At 38.9% G+C, this 17,910-nt stretch overlaps 1 protein-coding gene across 9 annotated transcripts in view; it reads right to left on the reverse strand.

The window, feature by feature from the left end:
* Positions 1 to 1,724: 1,724 nt before the first annotated feature.
* Positions 1,725 to 17,910, reverse strand: part of IKZF1 (IKAROS family zinc finger 1) — a 174,904-nt gene continuing 158,718 nt past the window's right edge. For all 9 annotated transcript variants that reach the window (XM_077491780.1, XM_077491776.1, XM_077491773.1 and 6 more), the window contains one exon: positions 1,725 to 11,527. In XM_077491780.1, coding sequence (XP_077347906.1) covers positions 10,824 to 11,527 — 704 coding nt within the window. In that variant the 3' untranslated portion in view covers positions 1,725 to 10,823. The remainder of the gene's footprint in view (positions 11,528 to 17,910) is intronic.

The following is a 17,910-nucleotide window of genomic DNA, read 5'->3' on the forward strand; positions in this document are numbered from 1 at the left end:
CTGCCAGTGATCCATTAAGAACTCACAGAGTTTAAAATTATCCCTTGCTATGCAAATTTCCTGACCAACTGGCTGGTTCCCTGTTATGCATGGGGAGAAGCTGCAGCCACATCTGCTTCCCGTTTTGCCATCTGTTTGGTCTCATCCAAAGCAGCTTGCTTTCTACTGATTAAGTTGTCTAACTCAACCGCTGAGACGTACGCCCACTCTGTTGTATGGCTGACTGGAGGCAACCTTAGAACTAAAGAGTGCATGACTATTTTACTCCTGAGGACAAAAAGGAGTTAATTTTTGTGAACTTTTACTGAATGGCACCTACCATATAGTTTTTCTAATTAAGAACTACCAATTATATTTTGGATTGCATTGACATTGTCCATTGTCTGTTATACTCACATATACATTTATTTTAGTAACTGTGATCACAAGTCCTTCATTGGAGATCTTCCAAACACATGCCCAATGCTGATAGTAAGATATTGATAAGCCATTACAGTTTCTGCTTGTTGTGCAGTAACCTGTGTATTAAGGACTCTGGAACCCATGTGGCACGATATTGTGATGTATCAGATAAGGTAAAAATGTCTATCATTATCTGGTTTTGATTTCTAAGGTGGATAACTCCCTCTGTGTGTTCACTGTGCTGTAGGTATATCCGGCAGAAACTATGAAAACAAGAACACACTTTAACCGCTTGCCTACTGGGCACTTAAACCCCCCTCCTGCCCAGACCAGTTTTCAGCTTTCAGTGCTCTCACACTTTGAATGACAATTACTCAGTCATGTAATCCTATACCCAACTTAATTTTTTGTCCTTTTTTTCCTACAAATAGAGCTTTCTTTTGGTGGCATTTTTCTTTGTTTCTGTGATGAAATTTTGCAAATTATTCATTTTTCTTCAGAAAATTATGGCCACATTTTATACTGCTACATATCTTTGGTAAAAATAACCCAAATTAGTGGATAATATTTGGTCTTTTTGAAAGTTAGGGAGTCTACAAGCTGTGGTGCAAATCATAAAAAATTAATCACATCTGATGTACTGGTCGCCTCATTTCTTGCGACCCTAACAAGCCAGGAAAGTACAAATACCCCCCCAAATGACCCCCTTTTTAAAAGTAGACATTCCAAGGTATTTAGTAAGAGGCATGGTGAGGTTTTTGATGTTGTAATTTTTTCCCACAATTCTTTTAAAAATGAAGATTTTTATTTATTTATTTTTTTCCCACAAAATTGTTAGTGTAATAGGTTATTTCTCTCACATGGCATGTGTATACCACAAATGACACCCCAAAATACATTCTGCTCCTCCTCCTGAGTATTATGATACCACATGTGTGAGACTTTTTCACAGCCTAGACACATAGAGAGTCCCAAAATGCAGGGAGCACCAACACGTGTCCAATAAAGTCCAATTGAGTAAGAGGTGAATGAAAACTATCATTGTACAGACACCACCAATGCGTGATCCACCACCACATAGATTGCACGCTTACCAGAGGCAAGCTTAATTGAAACCTGTATAAATCCAAACATCAACCCGGTAATGGCACTTCCACAGACCACCTGGATATTATTCATGCAGCAAGAGACGTTTCGGATTCAAATCACTGGCATCACCCTTCCTTAGTCAAAGGTCAATGACAGACCAGGGATGGCAGCGACCATACGGAGCACACCTCTGTCATAAATTTATAAAGATGAAGAAAAGACTGGCCATAGTGTGAATCTGTAGGATAATATTTAATAAAAATAAAAATTGCACTTACATGTATGTAGTAAAAACAAGCAAATTAAGAACTCTTTCCCCAACCAGCAACCTTTACACCCGTTCACATACAGGTCGCAATGACGTCACATTTAGTCTACAACTCGTCTGGGGAACGGGCGATGCACTGACTGAATATATGAATAAATATAAATAAGTAAAGGACCCTCCAGGGCTGCCAGAGAGGTTTCACAACAAGTACACAAAGGTGGTCCAAATCATGAATTGTCTATAAATGCATTCAAATCAATGTCAACTTTAAGCCCACAGGGGGTCTAGCATTTGATTTTATGTATAACTCTGAGGGGGCGCTTAGTCCTGCCCACATACTGTAGCCCACAAGGACATTGGAGTGTGAAAGAGGACCTAGTTGATGGAGAGTGTGATGAGTCTGAAGCATTATGGGTGGAACTGTGCATGGTTGTGCGTACCACAAAGGTTATCATTGGAGTTTATTATAGACCTTCCAGTGTTAGTGAGGAGGTGGAGACTCAGCTCCTTGCACAGATGGAAAGGGCTGCAAGGGCTGGGACAGGCATAATAATGGGGGATGTTAACTACCTGGAAATTGACTGGAGTAATGGCACTGCTGGGACAGTTAAAGTGCAAAAATATATAAACCTATTACAAGACAATTTTATGGTCCAGTTTATTGAGGCCCCGATTAGAAATGATGCTTTGCTGGACCTGGTAATCAGGCAAAGCTTATTACCAATATTCATATAAAAGAACACCTGGGTAGCAGTGACCATAACATGATTTCATTTATTGTTAGCTGTAAGGCCGCGTACACACGCGGGGACTGTTCGCTCAACTTTGTCCGCTGAACAGTGTTTCAGCGGACAGTCCGCTCGTGTGTGGGCTTCAGCGGACAGTTTCAGCGGACAGTTTGACGAACAAAGTTTTTCGGAAATCCCGAAAAACTGTCCGCTGAAACTTGGTTTGAGCGGACAGTCCCCGCGTGTGTAGGCTTGTTCGTCAAACTAAGTTCCGCGCATGCTCAGAAAGAATTTATACGCCGAAGGTTGCATTGCAGTGTATAGGACGTTGTTTTCTAGTCCCGTCGTACGTGCCGTTCACGTCATCGCGCAGGGTTTCAGTGGACTATTCGTTCGTCGTGTGTGGCCAAGTCCGTCCATGCTAATTTTGAGCGGACTGTCTGCTGAAACTGTTTGACGAACAAAGTTGAGCGAACAGTCCCCGCGTGTGTACGCGGCCTTAGCAACAAATGCATACAGCCTTATGCTACACCATACAATCATGTGAATTTGAGATTCCACAATATGAATATGATATGATATATGATATGAAATGTTATCCTCCATTATATGCATTATTAATATAATCATGCTGTCCATGAATTGGAGTAATTGTACTATTATATACCAATGTATCTATTACCCATTGATTGGTTGTCTTGATCATGCATAATAAATTATTTGTTAAGGTGCTACTTATTTTTATCATGTTATCTCCGTTATTCGATGTATATCCTTTTGGAATCCATTTTCAGGTGATTTTACATTTTTATTTCCTTAGGGGTGCTTCATTTAAAGTCCCAACCTACCCCTTCAATTGATATTTTGAACAAATGCATACAGATGAGAAAAAAACACAGCTTTAAGAAAGCAAATTTTACAAGGATGAGGGCTGCTCTCCAGGACTGGGAGGGAATATTGGCATCAATGGACACAGAACAGAAATGGGAATTCTTCAAAGTGACTGTATGTAAACTTACTGCAAAGTATATTCCCAAAAGCAATACGTTTTAAAAGGCTAAAGTTAAAATGGTTATAAATAATAAAAAAAGAGCTTTTAAAAAATATAAAAATTAGGAACGCTATCATCATTTAAATGTTACAAAGCATATAACAGAATAAGTAAAAAGGAAATAAAGGATGCAAAAATCCAAAACGAACGACAGATTGTAAAAGATAGTAGGACAAACCCCAAACAATTCTTCAAATATAGTAATAGTAAAAAGGTCAAGTCTGAGCATGTAGGCCCTTTACAAAGTAATCTAAAGTGGGTGACTGGGGACAAAGAGAAGGCAAATGTATTAAATGCTTTCGTCAGCTCTGTGTGGTAGTGACACAGCCCCAAATGACCCACAATGGCTCAAAAGTGCTATGGTCCAAAAATATTTGGACAGAATAAAGGTGGATAAAGCACAGGGACCAGAAGGCATCCACCCAGGGATCCTAAAAGAATTGAGCTCTGTTATTTCAAGGCTATTGTTTTTAATATTTAGGGACTTGTTAATGACTGGAATGGTACCACGGAATTGGCGCAGGGCCAATGTGGTGCCCATATTTACAAAGGGAACAAAGTCTTTACCAAGTAACTATAGACCTGTTAGTTTAACTTTTATAGTCGGGAAGATACTGGAGAGTAAAAGACCACATAGACGAGTTCTTGCTGTAAATTTTATTTAACAACTTCAGCCCCGGAAGATTTGGCTGCTGAATGATGACGGGCCATTTTTGCGATTCGGCACTGCGTCGCTTTAAATGAAAATTGCGTCGCGTGACACTGCACCCAAATAATTTTGAAAAAAACACAATATTTTGTACTTTTTGCTATAATAAATATCCCCATTTGTTTTGTTTTTTTAAAAACTATTTTTTTTCTCAGTTTAAGCTGATATGTATTCTTCTACAACTGGAGCATGCTTTGCTGGGGTTTTTGCCTTCCTCAGGTTCAACTGTTGGTATAGGTTTGTGTATACAGGATTGTATTATTATTATTATTTATATTTATTTTTTTGATTGAACTTTTTTCAACCTAACTATGTAAGGAATTTGTAGAGTTGGAGGAGGCTGAGAGTAATATAATGTATTTTTAAGCTAATAATACATACTTCAATACTTTTCTTTTCCTGAAACCAGAGTTTAGTGTCACTTTAATGGTACAATAAAAAACACATCAGATACACTATGCATGAACAAAAAAGAAACAATACAATTGCATATTCTTTGTCCATCTATCAATTTATTGAGCAACTTAATAGATAGAAATAGGCTGAATACTCTGTAAAAAGACTTCAACTTTTCATTCACAATAATGTAGGTTGGAAATGTTACCCAGCAGTGAAAGTGGTAATCAGTTTCAAATCCTGTTTTATATCTTATTGCAATATATAAACAAAAAAATATAAAAGGTGGTACAAACAATTTTAAAGAGAACTAATAAATAACATTTTTACAAACATGCTTTTGTTTGTGTTTTAACAATATTTTATATGACAAATTTTAAGATATACTACAGATTATGTTATAATGTTGAATGATATAAAATGTAAGCAATATTACACACATGAACAAATTCAACAATTAGCCATGGTACAGTGCTTGCATACCTTTGGCTTTGTGCTTGTTTGTGACTAAAAATGTTGCCTGTTGCAATACTGTAAATGGCAGAGTGCATTGTAAAAGCCATGGGGTTTTGTTATTGAATATACTGGGCCGGATACTGCGTGTTATATCTATGCTGTGAGCATCTGAATAAATCACTCTGTCTTATACTATGGAGTAGATAGTTTAAACTTGGTTCCAAATTACCATGAGCCATAATGTTAGACAACTACACTTATATCAAATGTAGCACCCTCCTTTCACCCTCCCCATTCTAGTTATAACCATTTCTAAATAGCTTAGATGCTCTAATAACGGCAAGCCATAGATTATCAATTTTCTTTCCCAAAACTGCTTGATTTCCCCATCAGCACAGTGAGTGTTGACGGGGGAATTCCTCCTACAGTGCTGTTGTATTCTGCCAGTCAGGAGCCTTCTCTGTTGGCAGAACACAGTGGTTAGTGTAAAACCAGAGTGCCAATACATGAATCAAAATGTGTCCAGTCTCTACTAAACCGTACACATTTAGATCCATTTATTTCCCGCTTAACGTGTTACTAAACCCTGCATTCGCTATATCTGGTCTCCCACAGTACACACAACATGGAAATGCAATTCTTTTAGAAAATATAAACTGCTTAATACCTTTTCCCTTCAGCGGTATAAAGCAGTCTTGTGACTTCTATCAGTGTCCGTCTGAGCACTAGTTAAAGTTTGTAGGAGGAGTTTTCTTTCTCCTCCGACTGTTTTATCAGGCTGCATGACTCCTGACCCTCTGGACAGTGCTGATTGGCCCTGTACTGATCACATGCACCCTCTCAAAAAAATTTTTAAAAATCTTTAGCGATACACACCAAGCTGAACGAGGGCAGAATGTTCCCAAGGTTCTTTAGTGAGTATAACAAGCATGCTTTACTGCATATAAAGTCTTATTTTACTCTTGTGGGTTTAGTAACACTTTAAGTAGAGGAGTTACAGCCCTCTGCATAGGGGCAGCACTGTATAGTGCTGCATAGTCTATTCTTCATATCCCCTTTTAAAAAGTCATGTCCCTGCAGACTGGCAAGTAGATGGCCTATTGAGAATATTGCATGTGCAAGAGAGGAAGACTGGAGCGCAGCTGTTCCTGAACCGATGCTCCAGCTCCTTTGTGGTATGTAAAACTTGTTATAGTTAGAATAAGGAGGGTAAGGAGGCGTTGTTGAGATTAACATTTTTTAAAACTATAATGGTCTTTTAAGCCTGATTTAGTGTAGGCATCTATAAAAACATACGTTCCAAACAAAGCTTCCCAACAATAACCCTAATAATAATGGCCATATACACTCAGTTCTCAATTCCACAATCCTTTTAATTGTTTTTTTAAACTGAAAATGGGTGGAATTGTTACAAGATTGCCAGCATTAAACTGTGTAGATTTAAATGTCACTAGGGTTATTCATTTTGCTTCTAATTAGGAACTGCTGCTGTTAACCTTCATAGTGCCGAAAGGCAGAATCTGGTGGCTGGGAAGTGGACACAGCATGTAGGATTGATAGCAGAAAAAATAAATTAATAAATGACCCCCCTTAAATTGAAAGAAAGTCATGAAATGCCATCTTCTTCTTTTTGAAAAAGGCAGAGAAGTAATTTCTATCAGTAGGCCAAGTAGGTGTGTATTTATAAAATTGTAGCGATTCACCCTGTAAAACTGCATGTACAGTAATTCTATGCAGTTCGGGGCATAACCAAATGTTATTTTACTATTTTTTCTGCAGCTCAAATGTTATTATTCATACAGAATAGACTGAACCAGGAAATACTGCATTATGGGTACTTAATGGAGCTGATGATCCATACACATGTACAATACTTACTTATACATAAATACTTATTTGCTATGACCATTGCCTCTATCTAGTGGCCATAATGCAGTATTTTCCTGATTTACTCTATTTTATATGAATAATAACATTAGACCTGGAGAAAAAAATTGTCTAATAACATCAATTTTTGACCCCATTTGCACAGAAATAAAACTGTGGTTTCACAGGATGACTAGCTCTGTAAGTTTTTGTAAACAAACCTCTAACACTCCCTCAAATTAAAATGCAAAAGGCTCAATTCACAAAGCTAAAGCACCAGAATAGATATAGTTATTAAAAAAAAAAGTTAATTATTTCCAGTTGAGTACAATGAAATGTGAAAATTTCAGTCAATAGCTGTGTTTTAGTTTGGAGTTAAAGCAAAACAAATGGTAACTACAAAAAGACACACCATGGGGTTGATTTACTAAGGGAAAATCCACTTTGCACTACAAGTGCACTTAAAAGTGCACTTGTAAGCACAGTCACTGTAGATCGCTGTAGATCTGAGGGGAATCTCTGAAATAAGTGGAAGCTCTGCTGATTTTATCATCCAATCATGTGAAAGCAAAAAATGCTGTTTTTTTTATTTTCCTTGTATATCCCCCTCAGATCTACAGCAACTACACTTCTAAGTGCACTTGTAGTGCAAAGTAGACTTTCCTTTAGTAAATAATCCCCATTGTCTCTTCTGCAATAAATTTACTTACCTGCCTGTTCACAATCTTCTACACATGTACACATATGCAGCTCAGTATCATTTCCGGCATAGCGCCATTGTGATGGGATGAATGATTCCTGAGCATGCACAGTAACGACATCATCCTGTACCAGCCAATCAAGATGGCTGAAGATGGGCACAATTAAGAAACCGGGAAGAAGATGCATGCATTGGACCTTTGGAGCAGAGGTAAGTATTCCTAACATTAGTTCTGCTTTTAAACTTTGTGAATTGAGCTGACTGTTTTAGGAAAACATAATTATGGTCAGAATATATTTTATTCAAGCTTATTTGGTTGATATTATTATTAGTAAAATAGTACACTGCCAACAGAATTTGTAATTCCTAAAACAGCACAACTTTTAAAGCAGATGCATCTAATGAATGTAGTATCTCTTTAGCTTTCAGTCTAATGACATTAATGGGCCCTTTTGTGCTTTTTACTTTAGAGCCTAATACTGATTTTTCATCACTGATAAAATACTTCCAGTAAATTTGCTTAAAAGTAACAGTAAGCAATTACAATCTGTGGGCAAAGATACATTTATACAATTCTATATTTTCAATATATACATGAAAAGGTGTGGTATTTTAGGTTTTATACATTGCCAGAAAAGGTTTTGAATATGTACAATAGTGAACACTACATTTCTGCCTGTCCAAATCTAAAATGAATACACAATTTTGAAAGCTGAAGCGATAAATAAGCATATAGTATACAATTTTTGTTATGGTACTGTCAGTTTTACACAGAAGTTGGAATTATTTAGCTCATGGAAATTAAGGGATAGGAATCTGCAACAGACATTGCTAGAAAAGGAAAACTGCCAAAACTATCCAGGAATCATTCAGTAGTTACACTAAGGCCTCATGCAACGTTTTTATCATGGCTGTTATGAGTGTCTACATGTTTGCCCACGTGTCCATGCACACAAAGGTGTTTTGGCAGAAAATCGCTTAATGAGTGTAAACACGCATTGACACTAGGCACGTTTGAGCATGAGCTTGAGCATTAGTTAATTTCAATGGCCAGAATAAATGACTATTCTGGCCATTGAAATTAAGTATTGCTCAAGCGTTTGACACGCCTAAACTAAACATGTTACATGTGTTTACAAACATCAAGTGTTTTTTTTCTGCCAAAACGCTGCTGCCAGGAAGAAAGGTTTCTAGGAGAGATATTAAAATGCCCAGTGTGCATGAGGCTTAAAGATAAGAAGACCACTTAGGTTACCTCCAGGTTCTGCATCTGAGCAGGCCTAGAATTTTACCCCCTTCCCCCCTAAGGGCCCTTTCATATGGACGTTTCTGTGTACGGGCTTCCCTTTGCTCAGCAGGGATCGCTCCGTCGATCCACGCTGAGCAGGAAGATGACAGGTCTGTCTCTGCACACTGTGCAGGGACTGACCTGTCAGAGCGCCACCCTCCTCTATGGGGGGTCGGATGAAGACGGACCATAAAGTCAGTTTTCATCAGACATCAGATCCGATCCACTAGATGTATGGAAAAATAAGGTTTCCATCCGTCACACTTTAGCGGATTTAAGCGGGTCGGGTGTCAGCGCACATGTCACCCTTATCCGCCTAGGCACCTTCTTTTTTTTGTAAAGGTGGACTAACCCTTTAACAAGAGAAGAATAAACTGTCAACCTATTCTACCAGCAATTTGGTTTGAGTTATATGGACCCAGAGTGTTCAAACTGTAAAAACACAGAACATGAGTTTACCAACAGAGATGTGATACTGTGCAGAAATAGCAAAAATGCAAGGGCAAATGGGATGTCAGTCTGGAACCTTTTATTGCATGTAAGATCGCATTATTGGCATTTAGTAATGTGTGGGTGACAATGTGCAACTTCCTGACAGCGGTATTCCCCTAAGTAATGACCTAAGTTGGGTATGAAGTAATCCAACCCTACTCCTAGATGGATTTACTCCCTGTCTAATAGTTGTGTGATGTGCAACATCCAATTGTGAGACTACAAAGGGCATCCTTGAGCATGCAGGGGATACACATGTATCCTATACCTCACTCCTATCAACAATACCTTTGTAAGCAGTGGAGTGTCATCAGCTATATCTGGATAGAAACCAAAAAACTATGAACGTAGAATGTGCCTTGTATGCATTTCAGGGCCTTTATTTTGGCTGAAGCTTCGCTTTGATGAAGTTGAAATTTCAGGATATTCCATCTTAGGATGGCAGCTGCTCTATTAACTTGTACAAGCTCTAATAAAAATACATTGGGTTTCATGTATTTAAACTAGGGGGAAATGGCTATGGTCTCTATTTTAACCAGATGAACACTTCTAATTTGATAACTTTGCTCCCCAATAATTAACAGCTGGCATCAATCTCACAGCTTTTTTCAGTATGAGGCCTACTTTCCTTATTTTCTTGCCTTCTGTGCTTTTTTGGGCATATGGTTATATAGTCAAACAGAAATAAATATATATATATATTTTGCCTCTGGAGACCCCCTATGCTCTGGATATAAAAGAATACTTCAAAGAGAGCATAGTTGAGTTGTCTACCGGCACCATAGAGCTAAACAAATTCGTCAGACTCTATGTATTATTAGGTAAGATATACAAACTAAACATGATTAATTTGGTCAAAGCAATAGGAACAAATGTACAAGCCAATAAAGCATTCTAAAAGTAGAAATACTATTATAGTTCTGTCCATACTGATACCTGTCTATGTCATATGGCTAAAATAAAATGAGAGGTTAACAACATTGGTGGTTTCCAATTGTCCATAGACTTCCTGTAACATATTCGATATATTCACTTTGGCATGAACAAACATAAACTATGACAAAATTCTCTAGTTTGCTTAGTACAAATGTCCTTTAAAAGATTTCCAAAAACATGGATGCTCTAAAATGTGGCATCACGGTGTTACAGTAAAAATTGTATATAAAAAAAAAACATGCATCCTCTGTGGGGAAAAAAAGTAGTTACATTACTGGCTCTTGTAGATAGTATGTCCCCTTTTAATCCTGTGGATGGGCATAGAATAACATCTGTATGCCCTTCTGTTGTTCTTATATGTTGTGCTTCATTTTTTCTTCCGTACAATTCTGGTGAAATCTGTGCATAAACAATATTGGCCGCTGAAACAGCAAGGTACGACTCAACCCATGTTAAAACGATGCTCTCCTCGGGTTATATGTGATGAAAATTCATACCTGTCCTGGCTCTGATAACCACACATGTTGCATTCAAATGGGTCACGGAAGCCATGACAACCCATGTGGATAGTGTACATCACATGATCCAAGAAAAGGACTCGGCAGTGCTCACATTTGTGAATTTTTAGTGGCTCTCCATTGCTACTGATCACTTTAAAAGCATCTTGTGAATTGTCACTGGCAGCCCTAAACATATCAAATGGCTTGTTTTCTTTTAGAGACAGCCCATTTCTGGGATGAGGGGTCATGTGGTTTGTGAGATAAATAAGGCCCCCCCTGTCCTCATTGTTACTTTCAGTGTCTGTGGAGTCTTGGCAACTATTGCTTGGTGATACCTCCTTTTCAGAAGAGACGGATTTAACCTGGGAAAGCAGCAGTAAATTTTCCACTGCACTTTCATGGGCTGCTTGATTGGGATGAGAGGCAATGTCAGAGTGGGGCTTGTGTAGGGCATACATTGCGTTTATGGCTGGAACAACTTCAGGACCACCCGGTGGGGTCTGCACCAGAGTACGCAAAGATTCTGCTCCCAGATATGTAATAGCATTGTTGATTGCCTGATCCATGACATGAGTCTGCATCATGTCACTCTCCTTCTCATAATTAGAACTGCCATCAAATGGGAGATCTGTCAACCGCTTCTCCCCTATGATAAAAAAAAGAAAATTAAAATGATATATGTTTTTATACATTTGCAGAGATATAAATAACATCCTAGAAACTGTGCTGTTCTATCCTTTCAAGAAACTTGTCTAGTCATCCATTTGACTTTCCTCGCCCTTGTATTTAACCTATCCTATATATCACACCTTTCTACCATCTTATACATGATGATATTTCATCATCTTATACATGATGCACAAAAGTATTTATATAGGATATAGGCAGGTTGCTTATTTTATATATATATATATATATATATATATATATATATATATATATATATATATATATATATATATATATATATATATATATATATATATAACAAAGTCAGTACTACTGTCATGGTGTCGAGTATAATTAATTACAAATAAGAACAGGACAATTAAGTGGATCTTAAAAATAACCTTAGAGAGTTCAGATTAAACAAATTGAAGAAAGATTTGAATAGGGACTAAAATTTGCATCTTTTTTATAGGATACATATTGGTTATTCTGTGTTTACACATTGTTAATATTGTGTTTATTTTTTTGTTTAATATTTAGGCCCGGTTCATACTGATGTGATTTCACATGTGTTTCAGAATGCATGGAATCGCATGCCAAGGGAAATAACAAGATTTTCTATGGAGGCAGTTCACATACTGTATATGCTGGCTAAATATGATGCAATTTTCAAAAGGGTCCTGTGCATCTTTGGAGTGGTGCAGTGAGATTTTTAGTTCCATATAGTCGAATGGAAACTAAATGCAAAAAGTATATCTGTTTAGACAATGCGATTCAAGTGCAGTTTGTAAAAGTCTGTGCTGTGTTTCTGACCTGCTTTAAAGATAGAGAGATCCCAGGCCAGAAAATCCATATAGCAGCCGCATGTAAAACAGCTGAACTTGCATCAAGTCGCATTGGACGTGATCCTTAAAATCAAACTAGAAAACTCATTCAAATCTCACCACATCAGTGTGAACCTAGCCTTAGGTGCAGATGGAAAGTGACGGTAACATTGTAGTATCTCTTAGGAATTGTTAGCTGGTTCAAATAAACAATGCCTGAATGAATGCATGTCAGCTGCTTCTTTTTCCTAGTTAATTGAGGATATGATTTCAACGCATGTATGTAATATGCTGTTTTATGCTTCTTGCACCTGATGAAAGATCCTTGTGGGGGTCCCTAACTATTGTACAGATGAAAGGATTATGCAGATTGAAAATAAAGGATAAAGTGCTGCAGATTGGACTTTGCTTTCTTATATACAAGCAAGCCTGGGCTGGCAATATATTTGCTGTGCACCTACAATATCTGCATCTGCTGGATGAATGCTGCCTGCAATATCTGGAGCTTAAATAAATGATATGATACATTGACTTTGGTGAACAATTTAAACACAACTGAATGACTTACATTAGGGATCACCCCTCATCAGACAGCTCAGTCTATAGTTTCAATCAGACAAAATCAGTCACTTAGCAGTCTGCTACTGCTTTTTCTGTCTACTTAGCAAACCCATTGTTCTTTGAGAATCCTTTGTCATGCATTAAATATTTATAAAACAAAAAAATGCATACATATAGTAAAACGGCTACAAACAGTTTAGAGACATACCATATTTATCGGTGTATAACATGCACAGGCATATAACATGCACATTCATTTTAAGAGGGAAGTTTCAGGAAAAAAAACCTTACATTTTAAATAAGGAACTTTGAAGCAAAATAAGGGTCAGTGCCCATCTTCAGCCTCACTATTGCCATCAATGCAGTCTGATCAATACCCATCTGCAGCCTCATCAGTCCACATCAATGCAGACTGACCATTGCCTTCAATACAGCAGCCTCACCATTGCCATCAATGCAGCCTGATCAATGCCCATCTGCAGCCTCATCAGTCCACATTAATGCAGCCTGATCATTGCCTTCAACGCAGCGGACCTCACCATTGCCATCAGTGCAGCCTGATCAATGCCCATCTGCAGCTTAGAGGGGACAGGGAGGGAGAGCACCGACAGATTACATACAGTGAGAATCTCCTATGATAGACAGAATAGTGATCCAATGGGGGCCCATGAGACTGGACTTCCTATTACAGAGGCCGCCAAGTAAACATGAGATCCTCACTTTATGTAATCTGACAGCGCTCATCCCTGTCCCCTCCGAGGCAGCTAAAATTGAAGTATTGGTGTATAACACGCACATGCTATTTTCACCCGATTTTCATGGTGAAAATGTGAGTGTTATACGCCAATAAATACAGTGTGTGTGTGTGTGTGTGTGTGTGTGTGTGTGTGTGTGTGTGTGTGTGTGTATATATATATATATATATATATATATATATATATATATATATGTGTGTGTGTGTGTATATAACAAAAAAACAACTTAAATAAAAATCTGAATAGTTTTTCAAAAATTCTACTGGGATCAGTTTAGATACATAGCGATGTATTGCAGTATGCAAAAATTGTTCAGGAACTTCAGTCTTTCCTTAGGTATTTACAACCATGGTATGACCTATGACTCTTAGCTGAAACATCAGATTGCAGAAGTAACCATTTAAGATCAGCCCCAAGTTTTTGGTGCATTCTGGGTGAGCATACATTATGCCAATTACCCTTGTAAATGTATGTAGACCTAGATAAATTAATCTTTGAATACATATCTAATAAGCTAAAGGTATATAGGGCTGTTTAGTTGTGTGTTACAGATAAAAGATTTTATTTGCAACCAAATATCGTGAATTTTACAGCTAATCCCTAAGGGTACATGCTAGTAAGCTAAAGTTCTGCAAGAGAACACATTTTATGAGACTAATAAATGTTTATCATTATGGATGCGGGTAGTAATTTGATGTAAATTAAAGCTGCTATTATAATAGCACTTTTGGATAGAGCAGGTAATGTTTTTTGCCATCTGTGTCCCAATGAGGAGATTCTTCTTTCTTTCTGTCCTAGAGAAACTATGGAAAGCAAGTGAAAATCACCCCCAAAGCAGGGAAATGTTCTACTAAGGCCTCATGTACATTACAGCTGCTAAACTGAAGTTTAGGAGCAGCTGGGTGTTGAACTCTCCTCTATGTTATCTTGTATGAACATGTACAGTTAGTCATTTACTTAGTCGTAGTTTAGAGACAGTTGAGGTTACAAGCATTTCTTTAAAGCAGAAAACTTCATGATTGGAGTTTACTGGCATTTCAATGCCGAATGCTTGTAACCGCGGGCAACTGTGTTTATGCTTGTTTACATTTATAAGTGTTTTTAACCACTTGGGTACCGCGCTATTGCCGAATGACGGCATTAGCGCGGACCTAGATTTCCAGGACTACGTCTATTGACGTCGTCCTGGTTACGAGCGGCCTGCGCGCCCCCTGAGGGGCGCGCGCGGCGCGCTCTGTGATCGGCGAGTCCGTGAGACTCGCCTGATCACCGATCCGTGTAAGGGGTCGATCCCGACCCCTTATCACGTGATCAGCTGTCAGCCAATGACAGCTGATCATGTGATAGAACGGAGCCGGTAATCGACTATTATTCCTCCTCGCGCTGACAGCGCGAGGAGAAAAAAAAAAAGCCGATCACCGGCGGCCGTGATCGGGACATCAGTCCCGATCACGGCCAGCAATGAAAGGCACCACATGCCACCTGCCAGTGCCCACCTGCCTCCCGCAGTGCCATCCTGAAAAATAACAAAGTAAAAGTAAGTGCCCCCCGTCTGTGCCCATAATGCCCACAGTGCCACCCCACAGTGCCACCCACAGTGCCACCCACAGTGCCACCCAATCTGCCTCAAAGGTGCTGCACCCCAGTGCCGCCCATCAGTGCCCAGCAGTGCCGCCCATCAGTGCCCAGCAGTGCCGCCCATCAGTGCCCAGCAGTGCCACCTATCAGAGCCACCTATCAGTGCCACCTATCAGTGCCCATCAGTCCCATCTATCTGTGGTACCTATCAGTGCCCATCCGTGCCACCCATCCGTGCCACTTATCCGTGCCACCCATCCGTGCCATCTTATCTGTGCCCATCTTTGCCCATCAGTGCCGCCTTATCTGTGCCCATCGGTGCCGCCTTATCTGTGCCTATTAGTGCCGCCTTAACTATGCCTATCAGTGCCCACAAGTGCAGCCTATCAGTGCCCACCAATGCAGCCTATCAGTGCCCACCAATGCAGCCCATCAGTGCCCACCAATGCAGCCTATCAGTGCCGCCTTATCAGCGCACTTCAATGAAGGAGAAAAATGACCCGTTTGCAAAATTTTATAACAAACTATTAAAACATGATTTTTTTTTTTTTTTTTTTTGCATCTTTTTTTGTTTGTTTAGCAAAAAATAAAACTCCGAGCTGTAACTAAATACCACCAAAAGAAAGCTCTATTTGTGGGAAAAAAATGATAGAAATTTCATTTGGGTACAGTGTTGTATGCCCGCGCAATTGTCATTCAAAGTGCATCAGCGCTGAAAGCTGAAAATTGGTCTGGGACTGAGGGGGGTTTAAGTGCCCAGTAAGCAAGTGGTTAAAGGGGAAATATATTTCTGATAATTTTTGAACATATAAAAATGCTGAAAAAATGCTCATGTCTCCTTTCTACTATGTGCAGTCGTTGTAGATCCGAGGGGGACAAATAAGGAAAATAAAAAACAGCACTTTTGCTTGTACATGATGTCTTCGGAATCTCAGCAACAGAATCATCAGAAGCATTTCCTCACACATGCTCATGATGGGATCCATAGTGAAAACATAAAAAATAAGACAGCTATTTACGAGCACAATCCTCTCTATTCTCTCACAGAATGCCTGAAATAGTTAATAATTTACTTGTTGTTTCTGCATTGTGGGCACTTGGGGGGGACACTTGAGGTTATCTTTAACCACTTGCTGACCGCCGCACACACATATACGTCGGCAGAATGGCACCGGCAGGCAAATGAGCATACCTGTACATCCCTTTAAATTTGCTGCCTATCGCGTCCGTTGCGGGAGCGTAGCCGTGGGTCCTGCAAACTCTATATCCGTCGGTGGCCTGTGATTGCGGCGAGGAGAGGCAGAACGGGGAGATGCCTATGTAAACAACACATTTTCCTGTTCTGCCTAGCAACATGACAGGAATCTACTGCTCCCTGTCATCAGGAGCAGTAATCTCTGTCATGATGTAGTGAGCCCATCCCCCCCACAGTTAGAATCATTCCCTAGGACACACTTAACCCTTTGATCACCCCCTGGTGTTTAACCCCTTCCCTGCCAGTGACATTTATACAGTAATCAGTGGCTATTTGTAGCTCCAATCGCTGTATAAATGACAATGGTCCCAGATGATTCCGCCATAATGTCACAGTCCCAATAAAAATTACTTAAAATTTTTACCATTAATAGTAAAAAAAAAAAAAAATATATATATATATATATATATATATATATATATATATATATATATATAATAAAAATGCTATAAATCAAATCCCTATTTTATAGACGCAAAGATATGTAGAAGAATACATATCAGCCTAAACTGTGGAAGAAATGTGTTTTTTTTTTATATATTTTTTGAGGCTATTTATTATAGCAAAAGGTAAAAAAATATTGCTTTTTTTCAAAATTGTCATTCTTTTTTTGTTTATAGCGCAAAAAAGAGGTGATCAAAAAATCCTTCCAGGGCTAAAGTGGTTAAAAAATGCTTCTAACCTGAAATGCCCATAACTGCTGCTAAACACTCATAAACGGGGTATGTAAAAGCTGTAAAACTGACATTTTTCTACATCGGTTTCCAGCTATCCGTTTCTAGCGTTCAGAAAAGGTTTTTTAACTACCCTGTGCACATGAGCCCTAAGGCCTCATGTACACTGCTGCTGCTAAACAAACATTTTTAGGAGCAATTGGGCATTTTTTTCAACTGCTCCTGAACTCTATGTTATCTTATCAGTACATTTACACAGGTTTGTTTATAGTCGCTTCTAGGCAGTTGAGTTTAGAGGCTTTTAGCATGTAAATGTGGCACAACAGACGTTTTAAATGTGGGTTAATATCGGTCAAGTTAAATCGTTCAGGAGAGGTTGTAAAAATGTCCTGTGTAAATTAAGCCTTAGCCCTTGTACACATGGTCGGACATTCCGACAACAAAATCCGTCGGATTTTGTCCGAAACTTGTGTTGCATACACATGGTCGGACAAAGTTGTCCGAAAATCCGATCGTACGTAACGTGATGACGTTATTTCGTTACGGCGGGACTACGTTCAGGCTAGTAGCCAATAGCTTTGGGCTAGGAATTTGATCTGAGCATGCGTGGCACTTTGTCCGATCGGAATTCTCTACACACAATCGGACAAAGTCCGATCGGATCATGTTGTCGGAAAGTTTTATAGCCCAGCTCTAAAACTTTGTCCATCGGA

Source organism: Lithobates pipiens, unplaced genomic scaffold, assembly GCF_037356315.1.
Source record: "Lithobates pipiens isolate NorthernLeopardFrog02 unplaced genomic scaffold, aLitPip1_a1.2 Scaffold_19, whole genome shotgun sequence".
NCBI lineage: Eukaryota > Metazoa > Chordata > Amphibia > Anura > Ranidae > Lithobates > Lithobates pipiens.